We start from the raw sequence: 23,072 nt of genomic DNA, 5'->3' as shown, positions 1-23,072 counted from the left end.
GAAGACCAGTCCAGTGTACAGCACTGGTAGCAAAACCAACTTTATGAGTGCCACGCACCCACCCATGGAGAGGTGGTGCTCATGCCACATACTCAACCTCTGCCTCACCTTGGCCTCCTTCTCTCAGGTCCTCCTTCCACTCAACTGCAAGTCAAATTCCACCCCAAGGATCTTGACCCCCTCACAAGGAACTGAGACCCCCAGGGACTCCAGGTCCCCAAGCTCACCCATGGCCAGACAGGTGCTTTTGCTCACATTGAGCTTGGCCCCCGCTGCCACTGCAAATCTGTGTGTGCCACAGGGCTCTTTCTACTGCACACTTATTCCTACACAGGATGTTCAGATCATCCATATAGGCCAGGACCTTAGCCTGTTCCTTACTTCCTCCAGGGATCTGGACTCTGTGCATCTCAGGGACCTGCCTGATGCACTGAGACAGGGGTTTGAAGGCACAGATGAAGAGGATCGAGGCGAGCCCGAAGACTGGAAGAAGGCCAATGTCGTGCCCATCTTCAAGAAAGGGAGGAAAGTAGATCCAGCCAACTACAGGCCCATCAGCCTGATTTCTATCCTGGGGAAGGTCTTGGAAAAGATTATCAAAGAGGCTATCCTATACAGGCTAACTGATGGCAATATCCTGAGGGATACCCAGCACAGGCTTGTTGTGGGTAGGTCTTGCTTGACCAATCTCATTTCCTTTTACAACCAGGTGACCTATCACCTGGACAAGGGGGAAGAGATCGATGTCATATATCTTGACTTTAAAAAAGCCTTCAATCTGGTATCCCATGATCACCTCTTGGCAAAACTGGCTAACTGAGGCCTCAACCTCACCACGATCCGCTGGCTGGGGAATTGGCACACTCCCCAACCTATAGGTGTGCTGGGGGTTCCTCCTTCCCAGGTGGAGTACCTTACATTTATCTTTATTAAATTGTATCCTATTTCTCTCTGCCCATTGATCCAACCTGTCCAGGTCAGCCTGAATCTGCTCCCTGCCCTCTGGTGTACTAACTTTGCCCCATAACTTGGTATCATCAGCGAACTTGGAGAGGGTGCTCTCCACACCCTCGTCCAAATCACTGATGAACATATTGAATAATATCGGTTCGAGGACCGAACCCTGCGGGATCCCACTGCCCACCTCCCTCCAGGCCGAGAAGGATCCACCCACCACCACTCTCTGGGTGCGGTCCCTAAGCCAGTTGGCCACCCACCTGACTGTGTAAGTGTCCACTCCACAGTCTGCTGGCTTCCCAATGAGGATAGGGTGCGAAACTATGTCAAAGGCCTTCCTAAAGTCCAGGAAGATGACATCAGCCTCGGCTCCCACATCCAGGCAGCGTGTGACCTGGTCATAGAAGGCTACAAGGTTTGTCAGGCAGGATCTTCCTGTGACAAACCCGTGCTGGTTTCCCCTCAGCATCGTTTCCCCTGCTGGGCCTGCACAAATGTGTTCTTTGATTATTTTCTCTAGCATCTTCCCAGGAATAGAGATAAGACTGACTGGCCTGAAGTTACCCGGCTCATCCCTTCTCCCTTTCTTGAAAATGGGCACCACATTGGCCCTTCTCCAGTCCTCAGGGACCTGGCCGGAGCACCACGAGTGCTCAAACAGCTGTACCAGCGGCTCAGCTATGACACTGGCCAATTCTTTCAGCAGCCGTGGATGGAGGTCATCCGGGCCTGCTGACTTGTACCCATCCAGCTCTTCCAGGAGCTCCTTAACTATTTCAGAACTAACCGTAGGCAGACTGGTGCCATGTGAACATCCGTCAATGATCGAGGTGGGGGAATTGGCTTGGTCGGTACATAGAAATACTGAAGCGAAGAACTCATTGAAGAGCTCTGCTTTTTTCCCCGCGTCAACCACCAACTGTCCTGATTTGTCCTGCAGGGGCCCTGTGTTGCTCTGAGCTTTCCTTTTGCCCACTATATACCTGAAGAAGGACTTTTTATTGTCCTTGATTGTTGAAGCCAGCCTGAGCTCAAGCCCCGCCTTGGCCTGTCTAACTGATTTCCTGCAATAGCGCACCAGGGAGATATATTTCTCCTTGGTGGCTGCTCCCTGCTTCCGTTGCCTGTTCCATACTGTTTAACATCTTCATTAGCGATGTAGACATTGGAGTCAGAAGCGGACTGGCCAAGTTTGCCGATGACACCAAACTCTGGGGTTAAGCATCCACACCTAAGGACAGAAGGGTGGTCCAGACAGATTTTGACAGGCTCATGAAATGGGAAGATGAGAACCTAATGGTGTTCAACACCGAAAAATGCAGGGTTCTCCGCCTTGGGAGGAAAAACCTGAAGCGTGCTTATAGGTTTGGCAGTGCTACGCTGGTTAGCACTATGAATGAAAGGGACTTGGGGGTCATGATTGACCACAAGATGAACATGAGCTTTCAATGTGATGCTGCGGCTAGTAAAGCGAGCAAAACACTGGCTTGCATCCATAGATGCTTCTCAAGTAAATCCCAGGACATCATTCTCCCGTTGTACTTGGCTTTGGTGAGGCCGCAGTTGGAGTATTGTGTGCAGTTTTGGGCTCCACAAATCAAAAAGGATGTGGAGAAGCTTGAGAGAGTCCAGAGAAGAGCCACGCGCATGATCAGAGGTCAGGAAAACACCTTGTGACGACAGGCTGAGAGCTATAAGGCTTGTATGTGCACAGGCACAAATGCACACACAACGCAGCTCTGTCATAGGATGCTCCCTGACACCCCTTTGGCCCTGAAGCGGGGGCTTTGTAGGACCAAGGACACTCTGCTATGACATCCCTCAGAGACTAGGACCCAGGAAGTGCAGCACAGGACCCTCTGCCCTGCATCCCTCACAGCCTACGTCCCTCAGCCCTTCCCTTCTCGCCTGCCCACGATCTGGCCAGATCCTTTTTGTTGTATCCCTGCTGGGAGGTTTCTTGAGTTTCTGATGGTGCCACCTGTACCTGACTGAGGGGGAGGAATATCAGGTTGTCACTGCCAGAGGCTGGGGGCTGACATAGCTGGGGCGCAGCAGGGTGGGGATACTCTCTTGGGGTTGGTGGCAGGGTGTGACTGGAGGGGACTGGGTGGGTGGAAAGGGCTGGAAAGAGGAACACTAAGCGATGGCAGCAGCACTCCTGGGGGAGTTCAAATCAGCTGAGTCTATCAGCAAGAGCCAAAGAGGCAGGGGGCTCAGCATGAAGGGGGTGCCTCCCCACAACCCAGACCACAGACCCACAGGGGACCCCCAAGGAGGTATCCCCGTACCCCAGGCAACATGTGAGGCCTGAGACCAGGGACAGAGAATGAGCTGGGAGCCAAGGGAAGCAGGGGTCTCCTTAGCATAGGGTGTGGGGGCTATCTGCTCCCTGGCGCCCTTACTTCCATAGGAAGGGAAGCTCCGTACAGTCCTCGTAGACCTCCTGCTCAATCTGGTCATTGTAGTCCAGCGTGGGTACCTCCATCTCCTCCAGCAGCTCTCTGGGGAGTGAAATGGTGTCATCTCCTCTACCTTGCATGGGCATTGGCATCCAGCTCCACACAGGATTGGGGCTGCCTGGGCTACTCTGTGTTAAGCTAGGTATGGAGCAAAGCAGGGGGCAAGTTAGGACAGTGCATTTGTCACTGCAGCCAGTGGTCTCCAATCTTTTTAAGCAGAAGTCCATTTTTTGAATTTTTTGAAATTCAACCCAGGATCTACCACCCGCACCCCCTGCCCTGTGCCCAGCTGGTCAGTCTGTGGGGGTGGGAAGCATACCAAGGCCTCCACAGTGAGGGAGGGAGTAGGGACTCTGCTGGGCTGGGTGGTGGGACAATCAAAGCCCAGACAGCACATCCAGGTGCAGGGGGGCTCCTGCTGCTGCACGTATCCTGGCAGAGTCCCAGGGGGCACGTGCCCCCCTTCCTGATCCGTACATGAGGTGGACATGACTGCCCCAGGAGCTCAGCCCAGCAGCGGGACAAACATGGCATAGTGACACTCCTAGGGCAACTGCAGCGGGACTCAGGGCACAAAGTCCAGCATACAGTGGCAGCCACCTCAGCTTTGCACACCTCTGCCAGGGTGTGTGCAGCAGTGGGAGCCCCCACATGCCTTGACAAGCCCCGCAGGCTCTGATTAGTAACTTGTGTACCACCTAGCCTCAATCTTGCACCAGTCAATCTCAGTCTGGGGGACCTATTGCCCTGCATCTTGTCACTATGGCAATGCTGTGGTGGCCTGCCTGTCCCAGAGCCCCCACACTGAGATCAACTATCAGAGGCTCCACGATCAACCAGTTGATTGCGACTGATTGGTTGGTGACTACTGCTGCAGACAGAAAGAAAGACAGCAAGATCTCTGCTTGGCTGCTGCCACCATCCAAACTGCATGAAGAGCATCCCTGGGCTGGGGAGATCCTGGGGATGAGGGCTCCAGGGGCCAAAGGTCCATAGGGATGCAGGCAAAGGGAAGAGAGTAGGGAACCAGGGGACTAGAAATCAGGTGCCCAGGATGGGCCCCCTGCAGCCAGCTTGTTCTCACTGGGGTAGGGCTCTGGCTTCCAGTCCTCGTGGTCGGGTTCCCATGGCTCGGTTGAAGGCTTCCCATATTCATCTAGGGAAAGAAGCTGGCGGTTAGGAGCAGTCCTCAAAGCCATGCTGCTGGGGGCAGAAATCAGCACCAAGGGTTGCGTAGTATCTGGCAAGCAGTGGGCAAATGGCACCTCCAGACATTGGCAGGGCTCAGGCCCAGCAGCACGGAGGGGTCGGTGCCAGTACCCAGTGGGCAGAGAGAAAGGACTCTCATGCTACTCCCCTCTGTCACTAGCCATGGTCACTCTCTCTTTCATGATGGAAGGAATCCTGGCCACCAGCCTGCATCCCTCAGACCACTCAGCTGTCTAGGACAGGCACTGTGTTACTGAGGTTGCCTGCTAGGCACAGCTGGGACCTATATTGTGTTTAAGACCTGGGTACTGTCCCTTTAAACAGCTGTGTGATCACTGTGTTCTCTGCTTCAGCCTGAGCAGCAGCAGGTATGTAGCTAGGAGCTGGGTACAGCCAGGTGGATTTGACCTTCCAGGAGTCATGTTTCTTCTTCAGATCAAATAAGGGGCAAAAGACACAAAACAGTGATAGGGCTAGGAGCCTTATCTGGGAACTGAGGAGATGGAGCATGAAGGAAGGGAAATGAACAAGTCAGTGGCTTACTGAGAGGGAAAAAAGTGTTAAAATGTCATGCTTTTTGGGTAAAATGGCCATATTTGATAGGTCAGCACTGGAGAAAGGTGGGGAGAGGAATGTGGGCTAACATTTATGACCTGCTGCATCACCGTCTACTGGCTTCTCTTAAACCACTAGGCATTTGCTGAGATTATGGAAAGTCTACCAGCATCACTTCTCCCCAAAGCCTTTACAATTGGAATCAAAAAGAAAGTGAGATCATTTCCAAAGGACCGTCTGCAGTGAGAAAATGAACTGAGCTTGGGTAGTTGGGGAAACGATTCCACCATGCGGCCAGGCTGTGTTGCAAACAAAACCACCCAGAAAGATGCACTACCAGAGGTTCCTTCACTTCAGATCACTGTGTCAGTAGTGCCAGCTATGAAGTGTTTGCTCTCTTAAGATTGCTTGACAAGGTACCAAAGATGTGGTAACTACCCTGAAAGGTGTCAATGTGCTGAGTGGTTAAGAAGTGACTGGAAATACTCTCTCATCAGTATACCTCAATTAAGGTATACTTCCTGAGAGACTTGGAAGACTGACAGACAGTCAAGGCAAGTGGAAAGTGGACTGACATGGTAATGCATTGCTAGGTAAGAGAAATGCATAGTGCCCAGCTGTGTGCATCTACACATTAGCTTATAACTGGATGATCCAAAGAAATAAGCACATATTGCCGCTCTGTAGTTGGACAGACCATCCAACTGATAGGGAATAAAGGCTGTTTTGCTTTCTACCTGGTTTTGTTCACTTCCTGCTGAAGTGAGGCAGGAGAAGCATCCCTAGAAGTTGTGACATACAAGACCCTGGGGGATCCCATGATGCATGCAGCAGGTGAGCTGGTGGTCAGCTCCACCGAGAGAATGCTCTGAGGCCACCAGTCCTCGCTGTGAGAAAGTCTCTGTGAGAATGACTGTTGGTTTGAGAGCCAACCCAGTAGAAAGCAGAGCAAAGAGAGGCACCCACTGCAAATGTGGAGCAAAAGCAGGACTGTCCCCTCCTAAGGGCAATGTCAGAGGACTCGGGGAATCATCAGCCTGCAGAGGACAACATCAAATCCCTGGAGAAGGCAGTAGCATCTCCACAGCATCTATTCAGAAGCCAATAAGCAAAGAGTAGCATGAGGTTCTTGATAAGTGGATGCAGCAAGATTTAAGCTGGAGCAATAGAATTATGAATGCTTCTTAAAAGAGGTGGCATTGCAAAAAACCCCCTCAGTGCTACTAAAACCATAAAGAAACCATTCCCTCACTGGCATGCTATTTCAGGGGAAGTATCCCATGGGGGTATGCAACCCACTGTGGTCTGAAGTAAGAAGGTCTGAATTAAATGGTTGAGTGCTACAGGTGAAAGAGATACGGCTGGACTAACAGAGGACAAAGTGACTTCAGGCTTCAAAAACATGAACTCTGGCTCAAAGCGAAACATACTCAGGGTCTAAGAAGAGTGAGCTGTTGGCTTTGAGGGTGGTGTGACTACCTAGAGCTATTAGAAAGCAAGGACTGCACTCAAAGAACATTTTGCAACCTTCATCCAACACCTTTTGCTATAGATCCAAAAAGATGGGCAGAGCTTCAGCATTTAAAGGGCACTGGAATTACATCCAAAGTTAACTGGAGCAAATGGAGCATTGGCATGGAGCCAGCAGTGAAAACAGGGATTTTTACTACCTCTGGTAACTTCAAGACTAGTGGTAGGGTTGTGGATTAGAAGAGAAGGTGCACAAATACCAGTCATGGTAGATGTTGGTGAAAAACACCTTGAGAACCTCACAGTAATACCATGTGCAGTGCTGAGTGGGGTCTTGGACTAAAAAAAAAGGAAAAACCATGAATTTCTTAATGACTTTGTTACAAATTGTGGCCATGCCATTGTCAGCCATGGCTTGTACAAGTGACAAGAACAAGCTGAAGATCTTCTGAAGCTACTCAAACCACAAAATGCGTCACCATCACATTTCTGTCTGGTGCTGGTTAGCTATTACCAGAAGTGCTTGACTAACACAGTGACAAAGTCAGCATCCTATAAATAAGCTGTTATGCTTGTGTTGGCCAACCATAGCTTTGGATAAGACCACGAGGCTGCTGCCATCTGAAAGGGCCCTCACACACTACATGCATCTCAGCCTATAAAGATGGTTGGTGATGGACCAGGAGCAGCAATGGTAGAGGTGGTAGATCAGCCTGAAAGACCCAGAGTCTTTGTTCCTGGACTTCTTGCTTCTGCAGAACGGAGCTGGGCTCACAAGGATTGAGAACCTCCATGTCTGAGTGAGGAGATTATGTGTTTCACCGCTATCTCCACAGGGAGCAATTTACTCTGGTTAGAGGTCTGCAGCTCCCAAACTAGGGGTCATGACTCCAAACGGGATGCAAGCTATTCTGTGAGCTGTGAGACCAACAGAACCTCACTGCAAGACACAGGACTTGCAGCTGGGGTCACAAGCCTGGCCCCCAGTGGCAAGGTTTGGTAACTGCTCTTATGAAACTGCTGCTAGTTTTAGCTTTTGACCTAGAGATAGAAACAGGCTGTAGTAAGAATGGAGAGATGACCATGATTTTGTGCACTGTTGCAATAAAGTTGACAGATAGCTTTTGGCAACACCGTGCCAACAACACAACCGCTGAGAGCAACAGAACCAGTGAGCTTAATTCCTACGTTTCTGCTACAAGACCCCCTGACATGAGGGAGCCACACCAGGAAGTTGCCAACAGGAAAAATCCAGGTGCTGTTCTGTTGCCATGGCTGGCCTACGAGATGTGAGCAGGTATTGAGGATACAGCCTGTGAAACTGGCAATCGCCTCCTGGCCTGGATTAGCAGTGTGCTGTATACATATTGGCACTCTTGTCTCTGTAGCTATCCATGGCCTCTTGAACTGAAAGGGAGTCTGGAGCACATAGGAAAGAACCCCTTGTGCAGAGCCGGCAAGTTCCTAGGTGCTAGTTCAGGTATTGGCTTTGCTCCGTCATGCCCAAGGTAGTCTGAGCAGTGCCCCTCTCCTCACCCTGTGTCTGAGGGCCAGCAGGGAGACAGCTGCTGACTGGACCTTCTCAGGGCAAGACTGTCCTGCACAGTGGGAGTCTCGTGCCCCCCTGGGGTGCTGGGGAGGGGGCAGGCTGTGGGTCAAGATGGGGTGGGTACAAACTATGTGTATGCAGTGATAGGTGATCCAGCTGGTCAGCCAGTGGGGCTTACCTTTGTCCCGTTCCCCATACACCCGGGATCTCTCCTCCTCCTCCTCATATGGTGAGGGGAGCCTGGAGGGCTCGGCCACCCCGTAGTCATCTTCCTCTCTGGCAGGGGGAGGGAACAAGGGATCCTCAGGCTGGTAATACCTGTCCTTCTCTTCCTTCTCAGGTTGGACAGGGGGTGTTGCCTCCGGCTTTTTCTTTCCTGATGGCTTTTTGGTGGCTTTGGGAGGCTTCTCCTTGGGTTTTTTGGTGGGCTTGGGAGCTTTCTCTTTGGGCTTCTTGGAGCCCTTAGGTAGTTTCTCCTTGGGTTTCTTGGTGGGTTTGGGCACTTTCTCCTTGTCTTTCTTGGAGCCCTTGGGTGCCTTTTCCTTGGGCTTCTTGGTGGGTTTGGGCGCCTTCTCTTTCTTTTACCTTCCCAAGGGTCCCTGTGGAAAAGGAAAGAATCAGGCTCGGGCCGGTCTCCATGGCTAGGCCTCCGGCCTCTCCCCTCCAGGGCAGTGAGGGACCCATCCCATCCCATTTTCTCTGGTGCCATCTGTACCCTTGTGTGGCCCACCGACAGCTCTACCACAGCTCAGCTAGTTCTCAATGCTCGTCTGCGCGGGACATTTCCCCACCCTTTGACAGCAACCCTTGCCATCTCTAACACCCGGCTGCCTACCACCGCCCCCCCCGCGCCCACGTGTGGGGCGTGACTACAAGAGGCCGGCCTAGGCCTTCGCGTTGGCCCCGCCCCCGCGCTGTGATTGGCCCAGCGGCAGCTGGCGAGGCGGCGCCCCCTGGTGGCCTCGCTCAGTGCCGGGCCCAGGCATGGCGGCGCCCGGTCCCGGCGCCCACGGCTACGGCTGCGCCTGCCCCTGCTCCGCGCCCGGCGCCTGCCAGAGCCTGGCCGAGATGGACTTCCAGCGGGGTCCGCGGGCGGGGGGCGCGGGGGGCCGGGCCGGGCCGGGCCCGTGGGGGTGCTGGCGGGGGCGGGCGGTGCCGGTGGCCGCGGTCGAGCTGCGCCCGCAGCTGCCCCGTTGTCTCCGCAGGGCTGTGGGGGGCGGCGCTGGACGGGGACCTGGGCCGCGTGCGGGCGCTGCTGGACAAGGGCGCGGAACCCGGGCAGCCCGACAGCGCCGGCTACACCGCCCTGGTGAGGACCCGCGCCCCGCCCCGCCCCGCCCCGCGCCCCCGGCCCGGCCCGGCCCGCCCCGGCCCTGCGTTGAGCCCGCTCCGCTCCGCTCCGCTCCCCGCAGCACTACGCCAGCCGGGCCGGGCACGGCGCCGTGTGCCGCCTGCTGCTGCAGCGCGGGGCCCCCGTGGACGCGGCCACGCGCGGGGGCGCCACGGCCCTGCACCGCGCCAGCTCCTGCGGGCACCTGGCCGTGGCGCGGCTGCTGCTGAGCCACGGCGCCGACCCCGCCCGCGCCGACTCCGACGGCATGAGCAGCCTGCACAAGGTGCGCGGGGCTCGCCGCCCCCCGCGACCCCGGGGCTTCCCGCCCCGGCACCCTGGCACTCCCGGGCCCCCCACGCCCATGACCCTGGTGCTCCCGGGGCCCCCCCGCGCCCATGACCCTGTGACCCCTGCTGACCCCGCCCGCGACCCTGGCACTCCTTGCCCCCGGCCCCCCACGCCCATGATCCTGGTGCTCCCGTGACCCGGCCCCCCGTGCCGTTGCAGGCCGCGGCGCAAGGCCACGAGGAGCTGTGCGCCCTGCTGCTGCAGCACAGCCCGGACCTGCGCAGCGCCCGCGACGCCCGCTCCAGGACCCCGCGCGACTTGGCGCCGCCCCGCGCAGCCCTGCAGCATCTGCTGGCACCGTGACGCCCGCCTGGGCCCGGGCCCTGCCGTGGATGCCGCAGACAGCCCGACCCCACGGCCCGTGCCCTGCCCTCCGGACTGCGGCCTGGCCCTGGCCTTATGGAGGTGTGAGAGGCGGTGAAGCCACAGCAGCCATGGTGGTTGTGGACACCAGGCCTACTGTGCTCAACCGGAGAAGCCGTGTTGCTTGTGGGCACAAGGGGGCTTGGCCTGCTAATGCACCCATATCGGGTGTGGGCACAGGGGCCAGACCTGCTGAGGGGGGTGAAGCTGCAGCAGCCATATTGCTTGTGGCTATGGGGGACTGGCACTGCTGTACCCCCCCACACTGTCAGTGAAAGCCCTGCTGAGCCCAGCACTGTGTGGTGTGTTCTGTCCTGCGCCCTGGTCCAGAGGTGGTTCCATCCCGGGTCGTTCGTCCGTCTGTCCATCCCCCCCATGGCAGGTGCCCTGTGCTTCTGGGCGGCAGTTCTGGGGGTGCCCATGGGGGCAGCAGGAGGGCTGCAAGCAACAGATGGGGAGATAATAGGCCCCCAAGCCCCCTGCCCTGCTGTCTGCCCTGGGGCTGGAGGACCCTTGTGGGGCCCAGGGGCTGGAGCAGGGAGAACCAGGGTAAAAAGGGTGGCACGAAGAAGCCATGTAATGTGGGAGGAAAGGTCCATGCAATGGCCCATGCTGAGGCCAGGAGGGAATAGGCTTGGGGTAGCGGTGTGGGTAGATGTTCCCATTGCATAGAGCGTGCCCAGGGTTTGATTCTAGGGTCTCGGTCAACCAGGAGCTTCTTTTCCAGGGTTGAAACTTGCCTCCAGCCCAGAACCTCACCCCAGCAGCCACAGCCTGTGTTCCTGAGTGCAGCCCAGCACCACTCAGCACTCTGCCCCATCAGCCCCTAAGAGACAGGGAAACTTCTTTGGTCATTACATCCCAGGAGGTGTGTCTTGCTCCTGGCTGGCCATGCTACAGTGGGGTGCTCCAGGGCAGGGCCTGAAATTGTGAGAACAAATCATGAGCACTCAAGAGGCCCCCTATACCATACACATGGTCCCCCTGGCTCCTCAAGTACCTGCTTGTCTCTGTGGCCAGGGGTCATGGCTCCCACAGTGGCCCAAGGGTGTGCTACGGCCCCCCCAGCCAGGGTCGAATTGAGTTCTGCAGGGCTGCCACTCTCTGGGCACGGCACCGCTGTCAAGGCAGGAGGTCAGGAGCCTGTTTTGGTACTGCTGCTGCATAACCTGGGGGGACATGGCCATGAGACCCCATTCCAGCACCCCTGCTGAAGTCTCCATCATAGTGCTGCCTAGTACCCCCCAGCCCCCTCTCTCCCCTGCACAGCTCCCCAGGAACCCCCCTTTGGGACTCCAACCAGTTCTTTCTGCCTAGGCCAAGGGTGTTGGCCCCAGAGACATACACCAGTCCCCCAGCCTGGCCCAGGTACTCCCCTCCCCTTCCCTCCATGGCCCCTGGTCCCTCCAGGGGACCTGGGCAAAGTGTGGCCCAGCTCACTACATCTCCACTGCACCATGGATCCATGGACCTGCTGCCCCAGATGCAGCCCATGCCCAGGCCTCCAGAGCACACCAGCTACCATGGGGTGGCTGGCAGCCCCAACACCTTCTGCTGGCTGCCCTGGGAAGGGCAAGTTAGCACTAGCGAAAGCAAAGAGAAATGGCAGATGCCTGGATGGGGGAGGGGCTGGAAGCAGTGGGTGCGAGGGGGCAGCTGCCTGGACACCTGGGCTCCATAGCACCCGCTGCAAGACCCAGTACAGCTGCTAGAGGGCACCTATACAAATTCGCAGTGTGGGTCAGGAGTGGGGCACCAGCTGGGCAGGGGGCTGCAGGTTGAGACTGAGTGGCAGTGCCTTTTCTGGGGGGTACAAGCTCAGCTGGCTGGGGTCTGAGCTCTACAATCCCAAGCAGGCAGGTAGGCTGGGCACCCACACAGATGGCAGCAGCTGGTGCTTGTCTGGGTTGTCCCAGCTGCACGGGGCATTGCCAGGGTCCCTGTACCCTGTGGGCACAGCAGGCACAGTACCAGGCAGGAGAGGCCCAAGAGAGCCCAGCATGCACCGTTCTCCTCCATGGACACCACACACACAGGCCAGCAAGGGCAACTGCCCCTGACACAGCTGGTGGAAATCAGTCCTCATTAACTCCAGGTGGGGTTGGGCAGAGCTGTGGGGCAGTAGAAGCACTTCCTTAGCAACAATGTGCAGCTGTGGGTCAGGAGTAAGGGGCCCCACGCAACGTGCCGCCAGCCTGGCCTGGCCCCTGACACCCACCCTCAGGGCTAGGGCAGCCTCTCCCACCACTGTGCTGTGAGTGCAGGGCTCTGCACCCTGCCTCTGGGGGCAGGCAACAGGGAAGAACTCAGGCATCCTGGCGCCCTCCTCCTCTTCCTTCCCATCCACGCCAGCAGCAGGCGTGGGCTCTTTCCACCTCAGACGCAGCTGGACCCTGGCCAGGCCACATCCCCGTGGCCTGGGGCTGTGGGAAAGGCCGTGAGTTTCCCAGCCTGGCGTCCGGAGCTGGTGCTGACATATGTGCCCCCCCTGGGAGATGTTGAGAGCAGGGCTAGACTTCTCCCCCACCCTAGACAGCAGGGAGCCAGGACACCTGGGTTGTCCTCCCTTGCCAGGGGGTGCTGGGTCAGGCTCTCTGCACCATGCAGGGGGTCAAGGCCAAGCACCCAGCAACCCCCGCAGCTCAGCCAGGTCCTTCAGCAGCAGCTGGTTGGGGGGCTGGGGAGGGGGAGGCCATGCCAGCTGCTCCAACACCTGCACAGGGTGGAGCTGCTGCAGCTGCAGGGACCTGGACACCTGGTTCTTGTTCCAACCCCCCAGCCTGCCTCAGTGTCCCCCCTCCAACCCGCAGTGGGCAAAGTGATGTAGCTGCTAGGCCACACAGGGAGGAGGAGCCTTCCCATCTATCCTACCCAGGAAGAATTTCCTGTCAGGCTTATTAGCTGCTATGACCCAGGGCGTGGGAAGAGGGAAGGAGCCAGGCCAGCTTGGGAGAGACTGAATTTCCACCCCCCACCCCAGGCACCCTGCAGGAACAAGGCAGCTGGGATGGGATCTGGGGGTTGAGTGCCCCAGCCTGGCACAGGCTGGCAGAAAACCCAGGAGTCCTGGCAGCTGGATTTGCTTTTATAGCCCCCCCTCCAGCTCTGCTTCCCACAAGCTCTGGCAGGGCTGGACACTGGCTGGAGCTTCTCTCCCTTTTATTATTAATATAAAAATCCTTGAGTATTTACAGCAAATAAATACATTTCGGTAACAAATAAATTACCGGGACTGTGTGGCTTGGGGCACCGATAAAAAAGGGGTGTGTGGTGGAGGGGGTGAGGGAAGCTGGCGTGCAGGGGACACGGCAGAGGGAGGGGTTATGTACACTGGCACCCTCCTCACAATGCCCCTGCCCCATAGGGGAGGGGGTGGGGGTGGCATGGAGCCCAGCTCTGTGGGCTATGCTGGGTGCCAGGAGGGGGCCAAGGCCCAGCTGTCCCCTCCCCTGCAGGGGGGGAGGCCTGTCTGTCTACTAGAAGCTGCCAAACCCAGCCTTGGCTGGGGAAGGTGATGGGACAGATGCTGGAGCCCTCGGCCTCCTTTGACGCTGCCGGTGGCTGTGAGCTTCCCCAGGGGAAAGAGGTGTAGAAAAAGGGGACCTTAAAAACGTCCCCGCTGGGGCTGGGCCTTGGCATAGGCCTGAGCCTTGGCATAGGCCTGAGCCTTGAAGCATGGGCTTTGATGTAGGCCATGAGTCTAGCTAGTGTCCAGGCCTGAGAGCTGGGGCCTCAGGCCAGAGCATAAACCTCTGGCCTGTGTTTAGGTCTGGGTGTGGGGATCAAGGCCCGGGTCCAGGTCTCGGCCCAGGGGGCCAGGCCGTGAGGTAGCTGTGCAGCGGTGGGGGCGCAGGCAGCGCCTCACACCGAGGACTCCTCGGGGTTGGAGTCGGGCAGAGCCTGGCGCTGCTTGAGCTTGCGCCGCAGCTCCTCGGCCAGCTCGCCCCGCTCAGGCCTCGCCTCTGCCCCCAGCTGCAGCCGGATGTAGCCATTGGAGGCCGAGCCCCGCAAGCCGCCCAGTGGGGCGCGGGGGGGCGGTGAGGGCAGGGGCTGCCCAGGGATGCCAGGGCTGGGTGCAGGGCCCCCGTTAGGGCAGGCCGCATGGCCCGGCACAATCTTGAGGGAGCCATCCGAATAATAGTAGCTGCCAGGGTCCCAAAGCTTTTCATCTGAGTCAGAGGCAGTGCTGGGGGCGAAGCGGGGGCTGGCTGGCTCCTTGGGCAGCTCAATAGGGTAGACCAGGGTGCGCTCGGCTGCCTTGGCCCCTTTGTCCAGCTCCTCCCGGAGCCGCCGGCGTAGGGACAGCACAACAACCAGCAGCACGGCACACACAGCACCCAAGGCCACGGCCACCATCCACACCAGCCCCAGGCCCTCCAGTGGCGCCCGTGCCTCCAGCGTGGTGGCTAGGCCAGGCAACACAGCTACAGCGTAGGCCTCAGTGGCCAGGAGGGCACCCTGCTCCTCTGAAAAGCACTGGTAGGTGCCAGCATGCTGGGGACCAGCACCCAGCAGCAGCAAGGCACGGACATGGGCATCAGCCAGCTCAGGCACCCGCTCGGCCGGCAGCTCCCGCCCGTTGAAGGTCCAGCGTGCACGTGCCAGGTTGGAGGCCAGGCGGCAAGGCAGCACCAGGTCTGTGCCCGCCGCCACCGTCACGTTCTTGGGTGCCGCTGGTGCTGCAGGCAGAGAGAGCAGGTCAGGGCCTATGTCCGACGGTGGGGGGTGCCCGCTGGCACAGACCCCAGGATGCACATACAAGAGAAATATTAACATGCAGTGGCATAGGGAGGGGAAACCAGTCCTGCAGGGGAAAATAAGGCACGGAGAAAGGCAAAGCCAACCCCACAAAGGCCCGAGGAGCCTGTGCTCCAGCCATGGGCTCAAGGCAGGCCTCTGGCACTGAAGGCTGGGTGCCAGGATGCCATGAGGCAGGGCACAGGGGTTTCCAAGGGGGCCTCACCTGGCTTGACAGCTCGGGGCAGGCTGCAGAGGGCCGTGTTGGCAGCGGCTACATCCTGGATCAGCAGGGCCCTAAGACATGGAAACGGGGTCAAGGATGCCCAACCATGCTTCCCCTCCCAATGGGTCCAGGGATGCCCAACCGTGCCTCCCCTCCTCACGCCCAGCAGGCTCCTCACCGATTGCGCCCATCAGCACGGACACAGCGGCTGGCGTTGCGACTCCAGGCACAGTGTGGGTCACGGGCCAGGAGGCAGTCAGGGCATGAGAGATACTTGCTGCAGTCGGCCAGGGGCAGCCGCACCACCTGAGTGCGCGAGCCCGCAAACACCAACTTCTGTGGGGGCAAAGGGAGGGGAGTCAGCTGCTAGCCTGGCACCCACGAATTGCCCCCCACCCCTGCCCTGTGCATGCCCACTGCACCCCCAAACAAGCCATATTACCCATATCCCAGTACCTTCTGGGGTGCCAGCACCAGGCTTTCCACAGGCTGCCCTTGCTCAAAGATCTGCAGCTCCTCCACCACATGGACCTGCGTGGGCATGCTCACTGCCTTCAGTAACCACCCATCATCTGTGAGAGAGACCCCACGAGGGGTGCGGAGTCACTTGGGCATTGCCAGGCTATAGGAATCCACCCAAGTCCTGCCCAGAGCCATCCAGGGACAGGTGGGGGTGCCCAGGACAGGGGATACCTGTGCCAAGGAAAAGGACATTGTAGAGCTGCCCATCCAGACCATGGGCCCGGTCCACAGCCAGGTGTGTGAGGTTGGCGCCTTTCTTGAGAAGCAGTGGGTGCCCGCCATGTGGCAGCACTGGCTCGTCCATCAGTGGGTGCTTCTTAGCGAAGTTGAGGGTGTTGTCGGGCAACTCCAGGGAACTAGCAAAGCCATTGTCCCGGTGCCAGGCCGTGATGCACTGCAGGCAGGAGGGCAGAGGGTCACCTGGGGGCCGGCTCAGTGCCTCCCTCCAGCCCTGGCAATACTGGACCAGAGCCCAGGCTGTACGTATAGCATCATGCACCTCAGAAAGAGTGTCCTACCCCAGCCGCCCACCCTGTGCTAGGGCAGGGTTGCTGCCTGCTGCCACTTACCGCGCCAGGCCGGGGGCTGGGCACTGGGTCCGAGTAGCGCCCCCACTTCTGGGCCTGCTCCTGATACTCCTTGTAGGGCCCATCAAACGCCTGCTGCACTGTCTTCAGGTCATACTGGCACACGGCCGACACCACAACATCCCCCCTGTGGGCAGCACATGGGCAATGGGGGGCTCTGATAATGCCCCCCTCCCCCCACCCCAAGACCCCTTAATGCCCCCTTGGAGCCTGGGTCTAATAGTGCCCCCCACACCCAAACTGCCCAGTAGCATCTCCCAATACACCTGCCCTGGTATATCTGCTTGGATAACACCACCCCCAGCCCTTATCCCCTGCTCCAGGGAAAGCTCCTGACACCCCCTGCCCTCAGTGGCACCAACCCCTGCCCCTAAGACCCCCTGATACCCTCCTTCCCCTGGTAATACCCCCTAACACCTCCTACAATGCCACCAATTCTCAACCCCTGCACCCGATTCTACCCCCACAATACCCCCTACCCTCAGTAACACCCCAATACCTCCTGCCTCCAATAATGACCCTCCCATTCCTGATGCTGCTTCCCATGCCAGGCCAGGTCTCACCAGCGGGCATGGAAGAGGCCAAAGAAGGCGGTGTGGGACCAGGCGGGGCTGGGCAGCGTGGCCAGCGCCTGCAGGCGGTCAAAGTGGAGCTGCTGCTCGGGCAAGGCGCACACCAGCCGTGCCTTCAAAAACGACGTCCATTTCTTCTGCAGCGTCCGTGCACCGCCTATGTCCCCCTGCCACAGGCACGGCATAGGCACCATCAAGGCTGGGCACGCCTCCCCCAACCTTGCCTGGGGCAGCTAGGCCTCCAAGCACCATCCCACAATGCACTGCTCCAGCACAAAGACAGCCCACAAGTCCGTGTTACAGATGCTGGGCTGGACACCATGTCAGGGAATCCCTCAATGCACCAGGGATGCCTCCTTGTGGGGTGCAGCTGTCCTGGTGTGCCCACCTGGTCTGCACCCCCATTACCCATGTCCCAAAGGGGGCATTCCTACAATGCTTCTGACACGTCAGCCATTACCCACAATGCACACTACACTTTCCCACAATGCTCCCAGCAAAACAGCTTTTAGCCATGATGCCCATGGCACTCCAGCTATTGCTCACAATGCCCGTAGCAAAACAGCAGCTACCCACAAGGCCCCAGTGCTTCCATTAACTACAATGCCCCAGCATTGCTATCACCCACACTGCCCCAGGCACACCTTGCAAACACGGGCCACACGGGCCACGACGTGGGGGGTGTCACAGTCATACTCTACAGCACGCTCACTGAAGAAGAAGTACACCTTGTCGTCGTCCCCGCTGGCACTGCCCTCACTCTCAGGCACGAAGGCTGAACCCACAAAGTGTGGCTCTGGAGGAGGTAGGGGGAGAGACACACATCAGGCCAGGCTGGACCTTCCTGGCACCCTCTTGCCCAACCCAGGCACAGCCTTCCTCACCATTGAGCCAGGAGGGCAGAAACTCAGTCTTCATGGAGTAGCGGGGGCCCAAGTTGCGCTGGATCACAGGCTCCGTGCCCAGGAAGTTGTTAAGTGTGGCCGAATACAGCTCTCCATCTACCACCAGGCAGTAAGGGGTTAATGGGGGTAGGGTGGGCACCACCATCCTGTGCTCCCAGCCTCTATCCTACACCCACCCAGCACCAGACTGGTGCCCCCTGACCCCTCACCACCTATTCTGCTCCTCCAGCCCCACAACTTGGCCCAGCCCTCCCTGAATCCTCCAGCCCCTATTCTGCCCCCCTCGTTCCGCCCTCCAACCCCTGCTCCACCTACCCACGACAAGGCCGGTGTGCCCCTTGGTAGGGTCGTAGGGGCACTTGCCCTTCCCGTCCTCAAAAGCCTGCGGGTCCAGGGAGAAGGTAGCGCGGTCCTGGAAGGCACCCAGGAGGCCACATCACACAAGGGCCCAGAATCAGAAGCACGCTTCTTGGCACAAGTTGGGGGTACCACCGGGAGGCAGGAGCCAGCTGGGCCAAGGCCATGGGACTGGCCAGGCCCCATGACGGATGTCTGGGTGCTTGTTTCCCCAGGCAGCAGGCTAGCAGTGGGGGTAGGGGTGGTGGGGGGAAGAAATGGGACACACTCACGATGTAGGCGCACTTGGGCTGAAAGGCACCAGTGCCACAGGCGTAGAGGTGCGAGGCATTGAGCGGCTGCACCAGCCTCACGTAGTTGAAGCAGTCAGTCTGTAGGGCACAGTGGGTGTCAGCGCCAGCTCTGCCATGCACAAGATCCCCCTGGAGACCCCACTCCCCCCAGCCTCCCTGAGCACCTCAGGTCCCCCTTACACATATCGACCCCCCACAGTCCCCAAGACCCCCACACAGCACTCCCAGGTCCCCAAGAACCCCCCACAGCCCCCTCCACAGGCTGCCCCTGCCCCGCCCTACCTGGTTGTTCTTGCCCTTCTGGATACACTCCAGCTTCTTGTCCTCAGGTGCCTCCCACAAGATCTGGGACAGATGGTGCTAGTCAATGGGTCAGGACCCCCAGTGCCCCCAGCCACAGGCACTGCCCCCTAGGCCCCTTCCCCCCCACCACAGCCCTACCAGTGCCTCTCACTCCCAGCTTGCAGCGCCCCCCGCCCTATTCCGCCTCCCTACCGTGGCCTGCAGGTTGAGGGCAGCAGTGGACAGGGCGAAGACGGCCTCACGGGCGCCTGCATATAGCAGCCCCTCAGCCTCGTCCAGTGTCAGCGTCAGGAAGTGGCTCATTCCTGCACCCCCAAAGCGCCGCACTCCAGCTGGTAGCTCTGGGGGATGGGGGGAGTCAGCTGAGGACCACCCCCCCAGCCAGCAATGGGCCCCTGGTACCCCCTGGAGGAGCAGGGCCCCACCCCCAGCTGGCAACTACCCCCACCCCCACATGGCCTGAGGGGGGTGTTGGCCCTTTATGGCTCCAGGGGATTAGTGTCCTGGATTTAACCCTTCGCCCACTGCTGCCAAGCCAGGGGAGCCCAGCAAGCCACAGGCCTGGCATGGGAAGGGTTAACTGCCCCCCTTCCCCCGGGGGGATTAGCTGGTATAAACCCCTGGCACTGGGCACAGATGCAGGGGGAGGAAGGAACCGGCACCGGGACAGGATCACTATGGCAACTAGGAACTGGGAAGCCCAGTAAGACTAGCCCCTGCCCCTCACTGGCCCTGCTGGTGCTCCTCATTCCTGACCTGCAACTCCCTGCTTCCCCAGCCCTGCCAGTGCCTCACACCTGACCGCAGCCCCCCTTCCCTGCCCCACTACTCCAGCCAGTGCCCCTCACTCCCAACCCGCAGCACTCACCCCTCCTTTCCCCCCACCCCCTCTCATGCCCCCACTCCTGACCTGCAGCCCCCTCAAAGGCACATGCTTGGGGCAGGGGGGTGGTGTTGGCTCCAGCCCGGCCCCTTCCCCCACACCATCCGGCTCTCTTGCACAAGGGAGTCTTTGTGGGGCTGAAGACCAAGCAGCGCCCACCCCAGTGCCTTGGCAGGCCTGGCCCTGCCCTGCCCCTGGGGGCTGCAAAAAAAGGGCCCATTGAGCAGGGTCACAGGAGCTGAGGGGGGACGTGAAGTGGGGGTGGAGGGGGCTCCCTTCCCCACGGGACTGGACAGGAGCTGCTGGAGCCCCAGCTAGGGGGAAAACTGAGGCAGGGTGGAGCTGAGAAGCAGCTGGGGGGGGGGGGGGAAGTGAGGCAAGCCCTGAGCTTTGGGAGGGAAACTGAGGCAGTCCCAGAACTAGCGAGAGGGAAAACTGGGGCAGACCCAGAGCTGGGCAGGGATGCAGGCATCCTGCGTCTTCCCCCACTCCATGATGGTAAGGGGAGCCAGGCCACACGCACGTCATGGAACCAGCGCCGGCCCGGTCAGGTTTCTGGCCACAACCTGAGCCCAAGGGGCACGGCAGAGGCACAGCACACCCTTCCCCACGTGAGACCTGTACGGTATTGCTGGCTTGGGGATCTGGGCGCTGGGATCAGAGCTAAGCTGTAATCGGGGGCTTTGATGGTGATGGCTGGGGCGGGGGAGGGGAGAGAGCGACAGCCAGCTCCCATGCCTGTTTTCCCTCCAGGAGGGGTACCCCACAGTGCTGGGGGGGGCAACAACAGAAATGCCACAGCCGCCCCCCACAGCTGTACCCTGACCGCAACCAGCCTGGCATGCACTAGGCCCCAGTCCAGGGGAGGGCAGAGGGCTGCAAATTGGGAGTCAGGGCACAGGCAGGGGGGCCAGGGGCTACAGGTCAGGAGTGAGGAGCACTGGCAGGGCCATGGGGGCAGGGGGCCGCAGGCTAGGACTGAGGAGTAGCAAGGAAGGGCTACGAGGCCCAGCCACCCCTCCAGCCTGGCCAAGGGATGTAGGGGGTGGGGGGGCTCGGGGGAGAGCTGCCAGCAGCAACCAGGGTGAGCTCATCGCCAGCACTACCACAAACACCTGATGTCACCTCGGGGAAGCAGTGGTGCAGCTAGGCCTGGGGGGAATCCAGCCCCCCAGGACACTGCAGCTGGGCAGGAGGGGGACCTGGGGCAGCAGAGGGGGTTATGGAGCCCAGGCCCCAGCTCACCCAGCCATTAGCAGACTTGTTAAGCAGAGGCCAAGCCCAGGTAGCAAGTCCCACCCAGCCCCTCCCGTGCCCACACCCTCTGACCCGACCCCACTCACCACCATAAGGCACAGTCTTACGGGGCACCAGGTCCCAAGGGGAGCTCTCGGTGCCCCCCAGCTTCAGCTCCAGCAATGCCAGCAGCAGCAGGGCACCCCCCAGGCCTGCCGCCATGCTGCTCCTGCCTGGGGGCAGGGGAGGGTCAGGGGGTGCCAGGAGGCAGCATGGATCCCTTCCCCAGACGGAAGAGGCCCAATCCCACCCCTCCGCAGATCCACTCAGGGACACAGGGGGAAAAAACCCATGGTCCCCCCACCCCCGGCCTGGGAAACTGCCTAGCCCAGGAGTCTGGTCAGGTCCAGGCCTAGATACCTGGGCCCCACCCCCCTGCCTCAGTTTCCCTTCAAAAACCAAGCAGCAGAGGGGGGTTAGACCCACCCTGATGCCCCCCCTATTCCCAAGCCAGGCCAGGAAGGGCGCGGCATTGTTTCCAGCAGGGGAAGCAGGAAGCCCCGTCCTGGTCCCCAGGGCCCTGGGGGAGGGACCGTCCCTCACTCCTGACCCGCAGCCCCGTCGCCCCTAAGCCCTATTGGTGCCCCTCATTGCCAACCTGCAGCAATGAGGGGCACCATCCACGGGGCCCCTCACTCTCGACCCACAATCCCTTGCCCCCCAGCCCTGCCGGTGCCCCTTGCCCCGCCAGCAGCTCAGGCAGAGCCTCTCAGCTGTGATCTGCGGCCCTTGCCCCGCAACCCTTGCTGGTGCCCCTCGCTCCCCACCCGCGGCCCCCCCCAACCAGCAATGCCCGTCACTCCCAACCGCAGCCCCCTACCCTACTGGAGCCCCTCACTCCCGCCCCGCAGCCCCCATGCCTGCCCCCCGCCCCCCCTCGCTCCCTCCCCGCGGTGCCCCTCACTCTTGTCCTGCAGCCCCCTGGGCCCCGATTCGGGGCCGCGTGGACCCACCCCCGGCGGGAGGCGAACAAAGCCCGCGGGCGGCGCCGAGGACCGAGGGAGGGGAGGGGAGGGGAGGAGGAGCCGCCGCCACCCCCAAGGACCGCGATGCGGGGCACGGGCATGGGCACGATCCCGATCGGGTGCACGCACCTGGGCCCGCGGGACCGACCCGCCACCGTCGCTGCCGCCTCGCCCTGCCCGGGCCGCCGCTTCGTGACGTCACCGGGGGCGGGACCACTGCGACCCCCCCCCGCGGTCGCGACACGACGGCCGCCGTGTGTGTGCGTCCCGCCCCCTACATGCCTCAGTTTCCCTGTCCCTAGCCGTGCTCCCAGGGGGCCTGACCCTGACCCGCCGCCCCGGACTCCTGGGTTCTCTCCTGCGTGCGCCGAGCTCCGCTACCCTGGGACAGGAGGGGGCAGCACTCGGGCAGGGAAACTGAGGCACCAAGGAAAGCGGGGTCCTGGGAACCGGCTGCAGCCGGACACCCCAGGGCCCTGCCTGAACCCAGGCGTGCGGGCTCCCATCTCCTTCCCAGCGCCCAGCTCCCAGCTGGTGATTACCGGCCCAGTAAGTGCTGATGCTGTTTCCCTCCCTGGCTCCCATGCCCAGCTCTGGGCAGGGAACCCGGGCTTGGAGCTCATTGCTTCTACTTCACGGTACCAGAGCTGTGGGTGAAGCCAGGCATCCAGGTCCCCAGCAGCTTCTAGAGTCACCACTAGACCCTGCTCCCCACACCTGAAGGGGAACGGACCCCATCCGGCCCAGGGTCCTTCAAGATGACAATGGCAAGAACTGATACCCCCTCACCCTCCTACCCCCAGGCCCCTGCTCTGCTCCCATGCCTCACTGCATGCCTCAGCTTCCCCGTGATGGGTCCTGGGCCCTCTGGTGCCTGCCCCCGGCCCCGCCAGCCTAGCAACCCGGAAGGGGAATTGAAGCACAGGAGCAGAACCCAAGTGTCCCCAGCAGCACCCAGAGCCCCTCAGCAAACCCCTCCCCTGCAGGAGCCCCCACTGAGGGGGCAGGGTCCGCCCCATTATAGCTGGGCATGGATGGGGTCCAGAGTTCACGGTGACACTTAGACCCAAAAGGTCACTGAGACACCACAGAGTCTCACAAGTGCACCACCACTGTCCCACAGCTGGAAGACATCAAAGTAGTGACATCATGCTCCCCAATGATGTCACAGGGCGCCAAA

At 60.0% G+C, this 23,072-nt stretch overlaps 2 protein-coding genes and 1 long non-coding RNA gene across 6 annotated transcripts; 1 reads left to right on the top strand and 2 right to left on the bottom strand.

Moving 5' to 3' along the window:
• Nucleotides 1-3,563: 3,563 nt before the first annotated feature.
• On the bottom strand, nucleotides 3,564-9,032 carry LOC132251359 (uncharacterized). Its single transcript, XR_009463328.1, has 3 exons — nucleotides 8,918-9,032; nucleotides 8,381-8,801; nucleotides 3,564-4,575 (listed from the first exon to the last, which is right to left on the bottom strand). It is a non-coding gene; the product is annotated as an uncharacterized LOC132251359 (long non-coding RNA).
• Nucleotides 9,033-9,120: 88 nt separating this feature from the next.
• On the top strand, nucleotides 9,121-10,538 carry LOC109280444 (ankyrin repeat domain-containing protein 39-like). Its single transcript, XM_059730531.1, has 4 exons — nucleotides 9,121-9,286; nucleotides 9,408-9,511; nucleotides 9,615-9,818; nucleotides 10,043-10,538. Exons 1-4 carry the CDS (start codon nucleotides 9,187-9,189, stop codon nucleotides 10,184-10,186), a joined length of 552 nt encoding a protein of 183 aa, XP_059586514.1. The 5' UTR covers nucleotides 9,121-9,186; the 3' UTR covers nucleotides 10,187-10,538.
• Nucleotides 10,539-13,388: 2,850 nt separating this feature from the next.
• Nucleotides 13,389-22,670, bottom strand: SEMA4C (semaphorin 4C). Of its 4 annotated transcripts, none has more exons than XM_059730516.1 (16): nucleotides 22,022-22,670; nucleotides 20,975-21,096; nucleotides 19,659-19,832; nucleotides 18,941-19,089; nucleotides 18,728-18,790; nucleotides 18,425-18,523; nucleotides 18,111-18,207; nucleotides 17,775-17,891; nucleotides 17,535-17,686; nucleotides 16,882-17,057; nucleotides 16,301-16,445; nucleotides 15,903-16,125; nucleotides 15,666-15,781; nucleotides 15,388-15,545; nucleotides 15,210-15,280; nucleotides 13,389-14,925 (listed from the first exon to the last, which is right to left on the bottom strand). In XM_059730516.1, exons 2-16 carry the CDS (start codon nucleotides 21,087-21,089, stop codon nucleotides 14,108-14,110), a joined length of 2,673 nt encoding a protein of 890 aa, XP_059586499.1. In that variant the 5' UTR covers nucleotides 21,090-21,096; nucleotides 22,022-22,670; the 3' UTR covers nucleotides 13,389-14,107. The 4 variants fall into 4 exon arrangements, with proteins under 4 accessions (XP_059586499.1, XP_059586498.1, XP_059586500.1 ...); XM_059730515.1 differs by having other exon boundaries at nucleotides 20,975-21,100; nucleotides 22,022-22,669; XM_059730517.1 differs by lacking the exon at nucleotides 22,022-22,670 and adding an exon at nucleotides 21,832-22,002 and having other exon boundaries at nucleotides 20,975-21,100.
• Nucleotides 22,671-23,072: the final 402 nt, after the last annotated feature.

Source organism: Alligator mississippiensis, chromosome 7 (assembly GCF_030867095.1).
Source record: "Alligator mississippiensis isolate rAllMis1 chromosome 7, rAllMis1, whole genome shotgun sequence".
In the NCBI taxonomy this organism is placed as follows: domain Eukaryota; kingdom Metazoa; phylum Chordata; order Crocodylia; family Alligatoridae; genus Alligator; species Alligator mississippiensis.
This window is presented reverse-complemented; position numbering and strand designations above follow the sequence as displayed.